The sequence below is a fragment of the Phascolarctos cinereus genome, unplaced genomic scaffold (assembly GCF_003287225.1).
Source record: "Phascolarctos cinereus isolate Bilbo 61053 unplaced genomic scaffold, phaCin_HiC Scaffold_2;HRSCAF=192, whole genome shotgun sequence".
In the NCBI taxonomy this organism is placed as follows: Eukaryota; Metazoa; Chordata; class Mammalia; order Diprotodontia; family Phascolarctidae; genus Phascolarctos; species Phascolarctos cinereus.
Genome location: NW_027555625.1, coordinates 263,344,733 through 263,360,715, shown reverse-complemented (window position 1 = coordinate 263,360,715; position 15,983 = coordinate 263,344,733). Strand labels below are relative to the sequence as shown.

Below are 15,983 nucleotides of genomic sequence, written 5' to 3'. Positions count from 1 at the left end.
TGTCCGTTAGAACTTAGACTCCTCTCCTCCAGTTCCACTCATGCAATCTAATTAGGGCAAAAGAATTGCTCAAGTCAGTTCTGAAAGACACTCAATGGTGAGGTCTTGAAGGCCCTAGCTTGACAATTGGCTGCCTCTATGAGACCTAGGAGTACAGATGGAAGGCAGCTTGCTCAGGTGCCAACCTGTCAGTTGGATTAAAATGACTCATTTATTTACCCAAGAACCTCACAAAGTACTTTAACTAACAGGGAGAGGGGGCCTGCCGGCTCTCCGAGTGAGGGACGGAGAGAACTCGCCTCTGACGCCTTCCCGGCCTGCCAAAAGTCATTATTGCCGAGTGTGGAAAGCCATCAGCGGGGTACAGGCCCCCGTTGTCCGGTTGACAGATTGGGCTGTGTAATCAGAGGAGGAAGGAGAGAGTGCAGAAACTGTCAGAGGCGAGAGCTCTTGGCTGGAGCCGCCAAAAAACTGGCAACATGAGTTAGCGTGACTGAGTAAACAACAAACGATCTCCAAGTGATCTTTCCATTTAAAAAAAATAACGTGGAGAAGATGAACTTTGTTTAAAAGACATATCCTAAAGAAGGCTGGGGGAAAACTGAAAGCAGTTTGGGGAAGGGAATTTTCTACTCTTCAGCATTCCCCTTCACCCCGTACAATCACCTCCTTTGTCTTCCTGACTACTTGGCACTGTGGAAATAGACCAGTAGGAGAGGAAATAAGAAGCAGGCAGACACAAGAAGGTGCATGAGGCAAAGGAAATCACGAAACTAGAGGAAAACAGGGCAGATTAGCAGATTATTTGACTGTCCTTTGTAAAAGAACCGTGTGCTCTGGCAGCAAGGAAAATTGACTCATAACCAATCAGCCAGAATGAGGTTGTGCTAGGATTGTGACTCCCCGCTCCTTGGGGAAAGGGTTCCTGTACTTCATGTATATCAAGGACAATCAGAGAGCCACACACAGCAGCAGGCAGAGCTGACCGCGGGCCTTAAGGACACTGAGACAGTTTGGAAACAGCATTTCTGGATTGCTCTTTCAAGGTTTTGTTTCTCTTTCATCTCTCTATTTCATAAATCTGAAAGTTATATTTTTTTAAAAAATGTTTTCCTATTTCACTCTTCTTTCCTGTAAGGAAACGGAAGGTGGTACTACTTATGCCAGTTTCCTGCATCTTATCTCTTGGACTCTCCAATTTCATTTTGGAGAGCGGAAAACCTAAAATGCTTCTTTTCTGCCAAGTCCCACATACACATTGAACTTGGAACTTCTGCTAGTCCCAACTTGCTCAGGACAGAAAAATACCCTGTCAAATTCCTGTAGACAGCCTTTTTATTGATTATGGCTCCTTTCCCAACAACCTTCTCATCTGCCCTTCCACCTTTTTCTCATTACTTATGTACATACATATTTCACCCTATTAGATCACAAGCTCTTTGAGGGCAAGTTTAGCATAATTTTTTAAATCTCTGTATCCACAGCACCTAGCACAGTGCCTTAGTGCACATTGTTGTTGTTATCCAGTCATGTCCAAGAGGTTTTCTTGACAAAGCTACTGGAGTGGTTTGCCATATCCTTCTCTAGGATGTATCTATCTTACAGAGGAGGCAAATAGGGGTTAAGTGACTTGCCCAGGGTCACACAGCTAGTAAGCACCTGAGGCTGGATTTGAACTCAGATCTTTCTGACTCCGGACTCAGTGCTCTATCCACTGCACTACCACCTAGCTGCCCCAAGTACACATAGTAGGAGCTTAATAAATGTATGTTAAATTTAACTGAATTAATATCAACTTCAAATATTAATTACCTACTGTGGACAAAGAGTAATAACAGGTCCCAAAAGAATTATATGGAATGGGAAGAGAAGGGTCCCTGATTTCACAGAGCTTGAGTGAGCCCAAACCCACTTACGTGAGATAAACACTAAGGAACTTAAATTAGTTTATAAACCCCTTGGGGGAAGACACTCCACCGCTTTTCTTCTTTGTACCCCTAACATCTCATATAATACATTGAACATGGCATAGAGGATGCTGCATGGGCCCAAATGAATTATTGCTGCATTCAAACAATCTTGAAAAGCCTTTCAGTAAGAACTACGTGCCTGCATGCACGCACGCGTGTGTGCACACACACACACACACACACACACACTTTCTGACAGGGAAGGAGATGCTATTATAACCTTTGGTAGTTACATAATTTCCAAATCCTTGTAGAGTCACCCACTCTTCAGGTCTCATGGGGGTGAGCCTCTTGGGGTGATAAAACAAAATGCCAAGAGGCACAATATGGGGGGTGGCGTGGGGAGGAGGAGGAGGACAAAGAACAATTAACAACACACTTCCTCTTTCTCAAAAGAAGCCAATTCTCCATCTGCCTTGTCCTGACGTGGCTCTCGTTCCTCATTAACACTAAGGAGGCTCCTGGAGAGCATTCAGATAGCCTGGCAAGCAACAGGCTGCTTAGAAGGAAGCAGGGTGACAATCTCTCCTCCTAACCCTGGCATGATCTATGACAGTGCGGCGAGTGTGCCCTGCAGCTCTCAGGTGCCAGAAGCTCAGGTTAAAACAAACAAATATGTTAGGTGAGGCAGCAGGGACACTGGATAAAAGCATGAACTTTCATCACTGCAGAACTGGGGTTTAAACCCTGCCTTAGGAACTGAGATACATGGAGCTCCTCAACCATTTCACCAGGACAATGTGTCCACCAATAGGCTGCATTTCAGAGTAAAGGGTAAGAGTGGCAGGGTCATGACACCACTGCATCACACTATAACCAGAGCATATTAACACAGCCATGAAAATTAGCACAAGCCCGTGGGCCTTAGGGAAATTAGACAGACATCAAATGAGAATGTTTTTAATGTAGTGCCAGCACTCTTCCATTTAAGTCCTATTCTGGTGCCTCATCATAAGACACAGAGGTGACTCGGAGCCCTCAAAAGCCAATCAGGCCTGACAGGTTCTACCAAGCTGGAAATGTTTTAGGTATGGAGTCCTGGAACAGACTCTATGTCTGTTGTCCAAGGACCAGCCTGGTTTAAGGTACAAGGGGTTCATGACCAGGTTGGCCTCAGATGGATAGATTTTTCAGCCACAGAGACTTTTAAAGCCCACACAACACTGCAGTGGATTTGATTTGCACCTATGGAATGATTATAAAACCCCAGCTCCTTGAAGTATTATTGACATACAAGAAATACCAGGGCTGTGGGCCATACTTGATTAAATCAACGATGCTCTCGGTCTTTGGTTACAGTCACTGCTATGCCACAAGCAAGATTTCAGGGTGAAATCTGATGGCTTAGGACAAAGTTTGTGACGTTGGCAGCAGTTTTGAACCCTCTGACAAAGTTGCTTTAGCAAGCACCAAGGACTGCTCATAACCAGGGGAGCCCATAAAAGTCATCACATGCTCTTGATCCCAGTGGAGAATTTCATTTCAGAAGCAATGATCTTTCCTTCCATGGGGACTTACTGAAAACCTGTCTGACCCTTGGCTACTTATAGCTTTCTTTGAGGCTTGCTGCTCGCTCGTACCCACAAAGCACACTGGCATTTGCATACTTCAAAAAAAAAAAGACAATTTTTAAGGAATGATTTTGCAATTTATTCACCTTCTGGCACTGTCAAAGACAGAGTTGGGATATCCTACTGTTGGTCTGACCTACTTGCTGCTTTCCAAACTTCAAACAAGATAACCAACTGCTTTTTGGTATTGATATAGGCAGCACACAACACTGTCCATTCCCCAAGATACTTCAATGTATGTGAGCAGCAAATCCTCAAGAGCAGCAAATACATCAATTTTAGCATCTTGGTGTAGTGGGAAAAGTGCTAGACTTGGAATTGGAAGATTTTACTTCAAGCCTTAGTTCTGACACTTACTAGTTATGTAACGATAGGCAGCTCAGCTCTGAGCCTCAGTTTCCTCACCTGTAAAATGAAAATAACTCTTGTGCTACCTATCTCATAGGGTTATTGTGAAGAAAATGCTATTGACACATGAGCTATTCACTTTTTTCCTTCAGAAAACAAATTTTGGCATTGGTCCTCAACACCGAACTTCTTGAATTGTGTCTATGCTATACATGGAATATGTTTTCTTTTTGGTCAAGACCCTAAATTATTTGGAACTGTCTTCATCCCTCTAGATTAGGGGTTCTTAGCTTGGGGTCCATGGATAGATTTCAGAGGATCTGTGAAACTGGGTGGGAAAAAATTATATATTTATTTTCACTAACTTCTAATTGAAAATTTGCATTTCTTTCAATTATGAATTTAAAAAGAAAAGAAAAAAAAAGAACACCACCCCATTATCCTGAGGAAGGGTTCAAAGACTTGACCAGGATGCCATAAGGGTCCAAGTCATAAAAGATAATTCTTTTTGGGGATAATTCTTTTTGGTTTATTTGTTTGCTTTTATGGGTTTTTTTTGCTAGGCAATGGGGTTAAGTGACTTGATCAGGGTCACACAGCTAGTAAGTGTCAAGTGTCTGAAGCTGAATTTGAACTCAACTCCTCCTGACTCTAGGGCTGGTGCTCTATCTACTGCGCTACCTAGCTGCCCCAGGGATAATTCTTTTAAAAATATGATCCCTGATCATTTTGACTTGATGGACTCCCTACCTGTGCAAAAGTAGACATGAACCTATTTGAAAGGCCATGTGGTATAGTGGATAGAGCACTGGACTTGGAATCAGGAGTACCTGTATTTGATACCTGACCCAGATACTTATTAGCTGTGTGACTGTGGGCAAGTCACTTATCCTCTCAGGTTCAGTTTCATCACCTGTAAAATGAAGGGGTTGGATTCTATGACCTCTAAGGTAAGGCCCCTTCCAACTCTAAAACCTATGATCTATAATCTGTGGCGGCAACATGCCAGGACAGCAGAGACACAGCTACCCTGACTGGCATCTGGTTGCAGTTCCTCTGATTATAAGTGTCAACTCTGCTTACTATGATAAATAGAATTAGTGGGTCATTAGGCAACAATACGTGTTATATGTGCACCCGATGAAAACAAAAGTTCATTCACAAACTTTAAATAAGATAACTGAGAAGGAAGACAATTCTAATTCAATTTAAGAGAACAATGAGTTACCTAAAAATGTAATTAATTGTATTGACCACAGCCTAGAGAGTTATCCAGTGTGATAAGTTTCTCCATGTTCCTACCCAGCATTTGTTGACTAGATTTACTATATACCATGCAACGCAACTGAATTTCATTACTGTGCATACAGAGACTCCTCAAATAATCAATTGGGGATTGAAGTTGTATTCACCAAGATGGTACAATCAGAGAGGTCTATTTTGGTTTTAGGAGAATACAAGTACATCTCTGGAGAGTATGAAGCAGGGAAGATGTGGGTTCTTCAGTCTTAGACTAGCACAAGGGAGATGCACATTAAACAGGTCAGACATTATACAGGAAGGAGTAGTCATCCAAAATTGCCAAGATTGAGGCTGAATGAACTGGCCCTGAAAATTGCAGGGCAAATGATAGTTTTAAAAAATGGCAAATCAAATCTGCCCAACTGCATCTATTTTCCTTTAAGGAAAGATGTGCAGAAGCAAGCAGAGTAATTTCAGACCTGGAAAGAGTTTCTCAGCTCTAATTACTCCCGATAGCTATAATTTACAAGTTTTCGGTGGGTAGAAATCGCCAAGATTCACACATTTTCAGACCAACAGCTGCCACTATTAGAGAGCAAATAGCCCAGCCTTCTACACTGTTGTAGCAGGCTATGTGTAGGCACTGGCAGACCACAAATCAGCATTATAGAAAAGCCAGAAACCCAAGGGGGCCAGCAGTATCCCCTCTCTCTGTAGGGCTGATGAAAGTACAAAATGTCAAGACCCACCTATTCCCCAAAATCCAACCTCTCCTCGTCTTCCCCAGGCACTAGTGAAAAATACATACCGTACAAAGCAAGATGCCTGATTTGGATTGTGAGAACTCCTGAAAAGCTGCTGTTCTTTCCTACAAAACAAAGAATCGTAGGTTCTTATTTTTAGCTGTGTAAAATTTTCCCATTTTCCCAACTTTCTAGTTTTATGCCCATTTAAAGGCAGAGAGGGGCTTTGCCATGAGAAAGAGGAAAGAACCTCCAAAATCTGACAGTAGGACTATTTCATCAAAGAGGAAGAAGATGACAACAAAAAAATTAGGGAGTAAGCTATCAGTGGAAAAACACATTCATTTAAGAACCTGCCTACATAAATCAGGGAGAACACAAGATTCTCAAGCCTTGGGAGGAATATTATTCTTTTACTAGCAGCTCCCTCCACCCCCCAAAAAAAGATGCTTATCAGCATGATTTTAACAGCAACACACCCTTATAAACACATCCTTGAGAACACAGGCCAAATCCAAGAGTACAGAAGATCCAAGACCTGATGTGCAAGTCAGGAAACTTAGCAGAGAAGACTGCTCTTGTCTCAGCTCTGTCACTGACTAGCTGGATGATTCCAGGCAAGTCCTTCTGCCTCACCTACAGCACAAAGGGCTTGGATTAGATGTTCTCTAAGATCTATCCCACCTCTAAGTCCATGAGTCCATGAGCTTAGTTACCACCTCTGAAATTACTCTGAACAAATTCAAACACAAGTGTTCTAATGTAGTGGCTTCTAACTTGTAGCTGGAGACCAGCAATATTAAACTTATCGTTAAGACATTTAAAAATCCACATGTGTACCAAGCACTGTCATCTGATCTTTATTTAGCAAACATGGCTTCTGTAGGTTGAAATGAATGAGGTTGTACACAACTAGGTATTACTATTTTTCAAATGTATGTATATGGTATAGAAATTAATAAAATAGAAATTTATTTAAAAGCACTATTGAATTCTGTCCTATATTTTTGATGCTGTAACTACTATCATTGTGAGGGGTTCCCGATTTTTTTTTACATTAAAAAAAGGGTTTATTTTTTTAAAAGGGTCCAGATTAAAAAAGGAAAAAAAGTTGGGGACTACTTGATTAGAGAAATGAAGAACACTTCATTCTACTCTTTATTCATTCCCCTAAAGGACGAGTTTTGATGGTGCTCAAGGCACAGGCTTCTGAGCACTCAGGGCCATGTCCATCTGCCAGGAGGGAGAGGCCTAAGTAGAAGGCAGCATCCCTTCTAAGCTCCCCAGGAATGCCATGGTCCCTGGCACTACATTTTTCCAACACCTGAGAGGGAGCATGATGGACAGAGTCAGGAACCGCTCAGCCTTTTGATTCGGGCCTGATCTCCATAGACTTCCTTTGTGCCAGGGCTGCCTTGAACACTAATGAAGCTCAAGCCTAGACTAGGAATGTGCATCCTACTCCCCACCATGATCCCTGACACACATTGCATAAAAGCTATGGATTCAGAAACTAGACAGGAGAGAAAATGGCTTATTTTATTGGCCAGGCAAAGAGATTCTTAGAGCTAGAAAGGGCTGTGGAGAGCACCCAACTCAACTTTCTTGTTGTACAGATGGGAAAGCTGAGGCCCTAATAAGTAAATTAACTTGGCCAAGGCCCCAGTGGGAGTTGTGACAGAGCTGGGGTTAGAACGTGAGTGTTCTGATTTATAGTTTAACTCTTCTTCAAAACTGAAATCAGGGGTAGCTAGGTGGCATAGTGGATAGAGTACTGGCCCTGGAGTCAGGAGGACCTGAGTTCAAATCTAGCCTCAGACACTTGACACTTACTAGATGTATGACCCTGGGCAAGTCACTTATCCTCTCAGGCTCAGTTTCATCACCCACTGACTAGCCCCCCCCCCAAAAAAAGATGAAAAAACCTCCCCTAAAATCATATACAGAAAAAAAAAATTAAGTGGAGCACAGTCCTATCAGTCATGTAGTCAACTAGCGTTTGTTAAGCAATTACTATGTGCCAGACACTGAGCTAAGCACTGGGGATACAAAAACAGGCCAAACCAAGTTTAGGTGCTGCCCTGGGCTCTGGTGGAACCACGATCTTAAATCCCAAAAAGAGTTCCTGAGAATCAGTTCTGTCATCTAGATTGAATATAAAATACACCGATTTGGAGGCGGGGTGGGGGGGTAAAGAGGAGCTACTAAATACTTAAGCTTCCATTGTCCCTACCATGAAAGGCCTCCCGCCAACCTATTTTTTCCTATGATCCACTGCTTTTAGTAAAACTATGAGAATCCTTTGGGGAAACTTATAGAAAGTTCAATGGACAGAGTAACAAACTAGGTTCTATTAGCAGTTCTGCCTCAAGCAAAGATTTGCTCTCTCAGTTTCTCCATCTGAAAAATGGAGAGAACACTACTCAACTTGTACCTAACTTCCCAGAGACACTGAGAAGACTAATCCTTTGTTTAAAGTACTATTTAAATATGAGGCATCAATATTATTGTATTTACTTCTATTCAGCGAGTTCCTGAAATGAAAATAAGCTGACTACTTTCTAAAGATGGGCCAGAAATATGGAGCCCCAGAGCTCTGTGGCTCTACCCTGGTCTCTTGCCTTTCCACTAGCAGAGCTCAGAGTTCAGACACAGTTCCGCCAATAAACAGAGATCCAGCCTCCAGAATGTTACTTTATCAAAGCCTCAGGTTTCTCATGACAAGAGACCTTGATTTGTGATAGAGGGACAGATCAAACTGAGCAAGGGTTTAACCTGTCTACTCTGCTAGGATCAATGAGGGCTGGATAATCAGAATACCCTACATCGCCTCTTCCACTGATAAATTAGGAAAAGTGTTAAGAGGTAGCTTGATAGGACTAGAAAGATTGGGAGTCAAGATACAGAGATTCTAGGTGTCCTCGCTCTGACGTTTACTCCCTCTGTGACCTTCGGGGGAGTCAGTGCCCCAATCTGGGCCTCAGTTTCCCCATCTGTAAAATGAGGAGGTTGTATCCAATTTCTAAGGTTCCTTTCAGCTTTGACATTCTATTTCAATCAAAACACAGCACCTGTCTAAATCATCCTACTTCCAGATTTCTGGTTTTATTTCACCATCTCATTACAAATTTTCTCACCCAGCCTAGTTATCTCTTCTCTGAGATAACACATCCTGGGTCCACTTTCTGCTGGTCCATTGTTCCACACTTCCAGTATGCTTGCCTAACTCTTTGCTTCCCAAACTGGCTCGGCTTCCCTAAATGTGTGACCTAGTTAGAGTACAAGGTTGAATGAGAGAGCTGTCCAAGTGCCTAAAAAAAGCAAAACTTAACACACTTGATCCCAGACAAGATATGAAATTCTATGCCAAGGATGGAGATGGGACCCGAAGCCCCTCTGGTGCACTGTACCTGCTCCCAAAAAGATTTTTTAAAAAGAGAGAGCGCTGTATCTTGTTGACAATGACAGCAGTCACGCTCAGCAGTACCATATGGGATCCACAATTTAGCTCCATTAATGCTCTTAATTTGAAGACATCAAGCACTAATTACACACTGGGTACTAAAAAGGCAAAACCCTTCCCTGGTGCCAGCTACTTAGTGGTGCTCTGTTGCCTTAACAGCTGGTTGAGGTAGACTCAGGCCAAACTTAGGGCCTGCTAGATCTCTTAGGTAGAGGAGAGGCCAGCAACAAGGGGCAACCACGCGCAGCTCTTGGTGCCGACAAGGGAACCATAGTCCTCCCCTGCCCAGATCAATAAATCAGTCCAATCTATTTACTGTCTCTGATGGAAGGCTCATTTTAGGCAAAACAATAACTCTTCCCCAAGCCCAGGAGAGAAGTCAGAGGGGATGCAACCCAGCACTGAACCTGAAGGACGGTTTAGATAGAACTTGGGCTGGCCTTTCCCTGGCTTCTCATCTCAGGGATATTCTGTCCCATGGTGAGATGCAGCAGAGCTTACCTCCTGTTCCATGTTGCCATGCAGACGCAGGAATTTTAATCGGGAGGAGGCAGATGGTGACGGCCCTGATGCTGGGGCCATGGCGCTGCCCAGCAGGGTCTGGAGGAAGAGGTGGTAGTAGAACTCGACCAGCTCGCAGCTCGAGAAAAAGACAATCAGCTTCTGGTGTTTTTCAAACTGTTTCAATCCAAGGGAAAACAAAACAAAACAAAAAAATAAGAGATTTCGTGATCAGGCTAACATACAAAATAAATCAGTTGCTAGGATGACTGGCCACACTGACACAGATTTGCAAACCTGGATAATGGAATCGAGTCCTCAAAAGGACAATATTCACTCCATTCCTAAGAAGGATGCAAGAAAGGTAATTAGAGGCCCACATCCTAACACAGGATTGGTTTGTTTGTATCTGTGAAAAGCAGATGTTCTTTTAGCCAGGCTGTAAATTGGGCCTGCTTGTCAGAGACACAGTAAAGCCTAGTACAGACTGTTTAAATCTGCAGTAACTCTAAAGGCTTCATTCTTGAATTCCTCCATCTACAATTTTCCTATTTCAAGGGATCCTCAGGGAAAAGGCATTATACAAATATAGTAAATAAATACTATAAATACCATAATCCTTAAAAAAAAACCCAAACCCACTAGCTTCAGTTCTCTTTATCTGGAATGATACCCCAAATATTCCTACTATTATGTCATCAACATGAGTCTCTGGAAAAGTACTTTTTGGTGATGTTTTGCTCTGCACATAATGACTATCAGTACCCCTCTGTACATGCCTGAATATGATTCAAGAATTAGTCCCATAGCCTGGAGCCTGAAAAAACAGACAAGTTTAATAGGTGGAGGGCTTTCAACCAGAGTCTGACCCTTGTAGAAGTCTAGCTCATGTTCCCAGACCCATATTAAAAGGCACACCAGGCCCGGGCCTCAGGCTCACCTCACATCTTCCAAGAATGAAGGCTGCTAGTGTGACGAGCTTCAGTTTGCTGGGAACCAGTGTCACATGCTGTTGGAGCTTCTCGGGCACAGCAAAGCTGTCCAGCTCAGCACTGGTTTGTAGGTGACTGGCTTCTCTGGCTGCTTTGCATCCTTTAATGGGCTGGTTACAGGCTTCATCTGATACAGAAATGCTGACTGGATTGTGCAAACTGATATCTGCCAACCTCGTTACACCTTTTAGCAATGGGAAAAGGAGAAACTGGAGATAAATCAAGTAAGACAACATACACAGTGCTTTGTAAACTTTAAAATGCTAGCTATTATTCCTATTATGATTAAATATACAATGTGAAATGGGTCACTCATATGCACAACATCTCATTGGGATAGTGGGACATTTTAGATGGGCCTCTTTCCAATGGCGGCTTTTATAATCTAGTGCTAATCTACCCATGCCAGTACTGTCAACTTATAGGGGTAGAGCCATGATTTTTTCCCCCCAATTTCCCAGGTATAAAGGGCACATAAGTGAGGGCACTGAAAAGGCAGAAGGTGTTATAGTCTTGTGGTCAGAGTACCAGGCTAAGAGTTAGAAAAGCTGGATTCTAGTCCCTATTTGGTCAGTAACTGACTATATGACCCTCGTCGACATGTCATTGAACATTGCTGTGCCTTTGGTTTCTTCACCTGCAAAAAGGGTAATAATTTTTATCTTACATATCTCACAGTGACAGTGGAAAACTCAGCAGAAATGAATGTGCTTCGAAGGTGCTAATGGAAGCTCAAGGTACAACAGGTACATTAAACATGCACTTAAAATGATGAGGATGAGGACTGATGCTGTTAACAGTGAGAAAGCCTGTTTTCAATGGGCTGCTCACAGAACCTTCCATCCTGAATCTGCAGAGGTCACAGGATTGAGAGCTAAAGAGACTGTACAGATCACATGGTCCAACCCTCTCATCATACTGATGAGGGAATTGAGACTCCGAGATGGGAGGTAACTTGCTCTGGTCACACAAGTCAGAGCCTGAATCTGAACTTGGGTCACAGGACCCCCAAATCAGGGCTCTTTTCTTCTCTGTAACCTCTCTTGCTAGACTGAATTCTTTAGGCTTTGCTGCTCTTTTTTCTTTTTTTAAACCATAGCCATCTCCCCATTAACTCCCCATTACCTCATTAAAACCCTCTGCAGAACAAAGAAAAACATTTAAGCAAAGCCAACTCATAAAGCCATTGTGCCACTGTATAGTGTATTCTACCTCCATAGGCCTCACCTTTCTACTGTGCCAGTTATATTTAGCAATCCCAAAATGAATGTGTGGACATATCATATTCATTTCAACTAATAATTCAGGTTATCTACATTAAAAATGAAGACATCGCAAACACCATCCAACTCACCCTCAGTAAGAGTGGCTGACAACAGGACATTCTGACGTTTCTCGCATTCTGAGTTTATGGCATTGAGAATCACAGTGACGTCCTTCTCAAAACCCAAGTCCAGGATCCTGAGATTGCAAGAGAGAGGAAATTTACATTTATATCAGGGGAAATGAGTCAGGTTGTGGGCTATGGAGGTTAAAACAGAAAACACAAGAAACAAAGACTTCCCTACAAAGCCTGTGGGTTTAGTAGGGGGAAGCTCACCTGTCTGCCTCATCAATAATCAACCACTGTATTCGACTGAAATGAATGTTTTTGGTGGATTTAATGTGATCTACTAGACGTCCAGGAGTTGAGATTAGGATGTTTATCCCTTTGCGTAGTCTGTTTAAAACAAAATATACAGAAACAGGTGTAATAAATCAAATGTGTCTATATCAGTAGGAATCTCAAGAAAAAAGCAAGTTGCAAGTGAATTTTGGTTTTTTGGTAGTATTAATTCCATATACCATAAAATCATGAAAAGCCCTTCAGTCCAATAGATGAAATGAAAATATACAGCTAACAAGATGCATTTCAGCTAAAACAGTCTTTTTCAGCCTCTCCATGCTGCTGAACACAATTTTTAAAAACACAGAACAATATTAGATGTTTGGGGTTCAGGTTAAAGCGTGCAGGCTTATTTCAACAATGTGACACACTACCAACTTACAAAACAATATGAAAGACCAAAAAACAAACAGATGATTTGGGCTTTTCTTCTAGTGACAATTTTCCACCTGGTCCTATTACAGATAAGGCAATATATAGTTTTAAGAACCAATGTAGGTGTATTTAAAAACAACAACAACAAACCTTTACTACTACTACTACTACTACTACTACTACTACTACTACTACTACTACTACTACTACTACTACTACTACTACTACTACTACTACTACTACTACTACTACTACTACCACCAACCACCACCCTCCCTGGGGAACATTAAGTCAGAAGACTCATCAATATTTTAAAAACAGACCTAACTGTCTGGATGTGACTGCTCCCTGCCAACCTGATAGCTTCTTCTGTATTGGAACTATGGAACACACAGCTTGAGAGAAGCTTCTCCCCCCGGTTGAAAGGCCCATAGGTAAGAGTGATTCTAAAAGGAATGTAGGAGAGAAGTAGGACCCTTAAATAGAATTTTTAAAGTCTTACCTGGCCTTTTCTGATTTTCTCTTCTCTCCTCCCATTAACACTCCAGGCACAATCCAGGTAAATGGCTACAGTGAAGGGAACAGTTCAAGATCAATATAAAGCTTTTTTTCTTTAAACCAAGAGTACAGGGACTAATGGAAAAAAGGTTTTTTTCTCCTTTAAACAAATCAAGGGAAAGAATTCAAGGTTATCACTATGTTGCAGGAGGCCTAATAATGGAGGTACATCTCATAGGCATTACAATGCCCAGAGTTAAGACAGGCAGTAACTTAAAATTTTAACTCCACAACAGGCTTCCCACATGGCATAAGAAGACAGAAATGTATTCATTTTTTTCATTGCTTCAAATGGTTGCTGCTCTTCTCATAGCATAAACAGAAAAACACATTTCACAAGTCTATTGCTTTCTGTTGCCTATCGTAAAAAACACTGCTTCGAAATACCTAAGCAACAGGGGAAATGGAAGCTTAAGTAAAATCCTTTGTTGACAGATATTGAGATTTTGTACCTTTCTCCGTAGTCTCATAAATGCACCACTCACAGCTTTTAAAGTTGCTTCTGAGGGGGCAGCTAAGTGGCGCAGTGGAGAGAGCACCAGCCCTGGATTCAGGAGGACCTGAGTTCAAAAGCAGCCTCAGACACATAACACTTACTAGCTGTGTGACCCTAGTCAAGTCACTTAACCCCATTGCCTAACCAAAAATAAATAAATAAAAATAAAGTTGCTTCTGGTGTTCAGTGCGCACACTTAGCCATGGTGAACATTTTGAGAGAATATAAGCAGTGAAGGTTACCGATGACCAACTAGTCAAGAACTAAGAATCTAGCAATGGCCAACATACAATGCATACAACAGGGCAAAATCTTTCCAATTCCAAAACAGAGCCAAATAGATTTCCAGCAAAATATTATGGAAGGCCAAGGAATAGAGGAAATGAGTCTTTCCTGGGACTTTAAGGTGTGGTTGTTTCTTCACTTTGCAAAAAATGGAATGATACCACCCAAGCTCATGGCTTTCCTTACCTTAAGCAGTTTCTGGATGGTATCAAAGGTCTGTAGAGCCAGCTGCAAATATTGAAAAGGTTCATATGGTGAGGCAGATATTTTTAAAAAAGAAAGAGAATGGAGACAGACAAAATGATTAGTATTTCAACTTTGACCCAATTGAAAGCTTATAATAAGTAATTCAAGAAAAAAGATAAATCGTATCTACATTAACTGTTTCTTCATATACTAGTTCTGAAACCCACTGAGAGTATAGGGGAAGAGAGAGGGTAAACACAGCATCACATCTATTTCTTGGACTTAAACAAAAATAGTGTTTTGTGCTCCCTCTGCTGGCTCAAATTCCCAGAGCACCACACATGCATTTAGACATCTTTGGTGCGCAAAGATAGAAGGAAATGAAACAAAGTCAACCTCGATTTGACTCCGAGAAAGAGACAGGCTAGGGGAAACTAGAATGGTGATGCAACAGGCTAACACTTAGAAACTTTGCTACAAAGGTTGAATAACTGACTGCCTTCTAAGTGTGCTACTACGGTAATTTTAACATTTTAAAGCAGAGAGATGGATATTCATTTCCCAAGTCTGCAAGAAAGCACAGGGAGCCACAGAAAGTAAAAATGAGATTAATTATCATTCCTTAACAACCACCAAAAAGGTCTTGACATTATCACTTTAACCAAGCTCATATAGTTTCCACATACTTAGTATTCATGAAGCATCGTAGGGAAGTAGCAAGTTTGCTACTGTAAAAATTTAAATAGCTTCAGTGTCTTCTCCTTTCCTAGAATCGAGCTGAGATATTGCACTGCAGGTTGTATAAAAGGCTATGCCCAAAACTAGATACCTGCGATCAATTCTCTGCATGGAAAGTTATTAGCATTTGATATAGAAAACATTGACACCCTGTTCTGAAATTGCCTCTGCAGTCAAATAAATCATATAGAAGAGATTTCCAAGGAAGAAAAATCTTGGGAGGCTCACCTTCAAGGAAATAAGTAAGATTTTTGGTGGGAGTAGCTTCTTAAAAATTATTTTCAATAAAGACATGTTGATCTTGCTTTGGTGTTAAGTTGTACAGCTCCAAGAGGGGGAAATAGAATAAACATGCTTCTATTTCGTTCTAAGGAATGAAGCTTTCATGAAACTTCATTTGGTTTTCAGACAATAGGGAAACTCATGTCTATACTTTGGTTGCTGAATTTTCCTCCTAGATTTCCAGAAGGAATAATAGGGTGAGAGAGGAAGGACTTCAGAAAAAGGGAAGAAATAGATGAAGGTGTGTATGATAGCTTACCCACATCTGCTTGCTTTGGGAGAGGAAATATTCAAGGAAAAAACCAAAAGTTTGAAACTCAATAAGACAACACTGAAAATAGTTAAGATTAACCTTGAGAGTCAAACAGCCTACCTCTCTTGTTGGCACTAATACCAGAGTGTAGGGGCCATCACTGCGCTATTGAGAAGGGTAGAAAGTAACAAGAAATAATGAGTTCATTGCATACATTTTCCCAAGACTGCTGATACAGAGAACTTAATATGGCATGATTAAAAGACCCCCAAGTCACCAGTGCCTTGAACAAGTAAGTCAACAAGCATTTATTA

The 15,983-nt window shown here is 41.6% G+C and overlaps 1 protein-coding gene across 1 annotated transcript in view; it reads right to left on the bottom strand.

Moving 5' to 3' along the window:
- DDX31 (DEAD-box helicase 31) overlaps positions 1-15,983 on the bottom strand; it is a 90,058-nt gene that overhangs the window by 52,895 nt on the left and 21,180 nt on the right. The window contains 8 exon segments of the mRNA XM_078149976.1: positions 5,940-5,999; positions 9,839-10,015; positions 10,779-11,014; positions 12,185-12,291; positions 12,431-12,550; positions 13,374-13,438; positions 14,397-14,438; positions 15,790-15,834. Of these exon segments, the coding sequence (XP_078006102.1) occupies positions 5,940-5,999; positions 9,839-10,015; positions 10,779-11,014; positions 12,185-12,291; positions 12,431-12,550; positions 13,374-13,438; positions 14,397-14,438; positions 15,790-15,834 (852 nt within the window).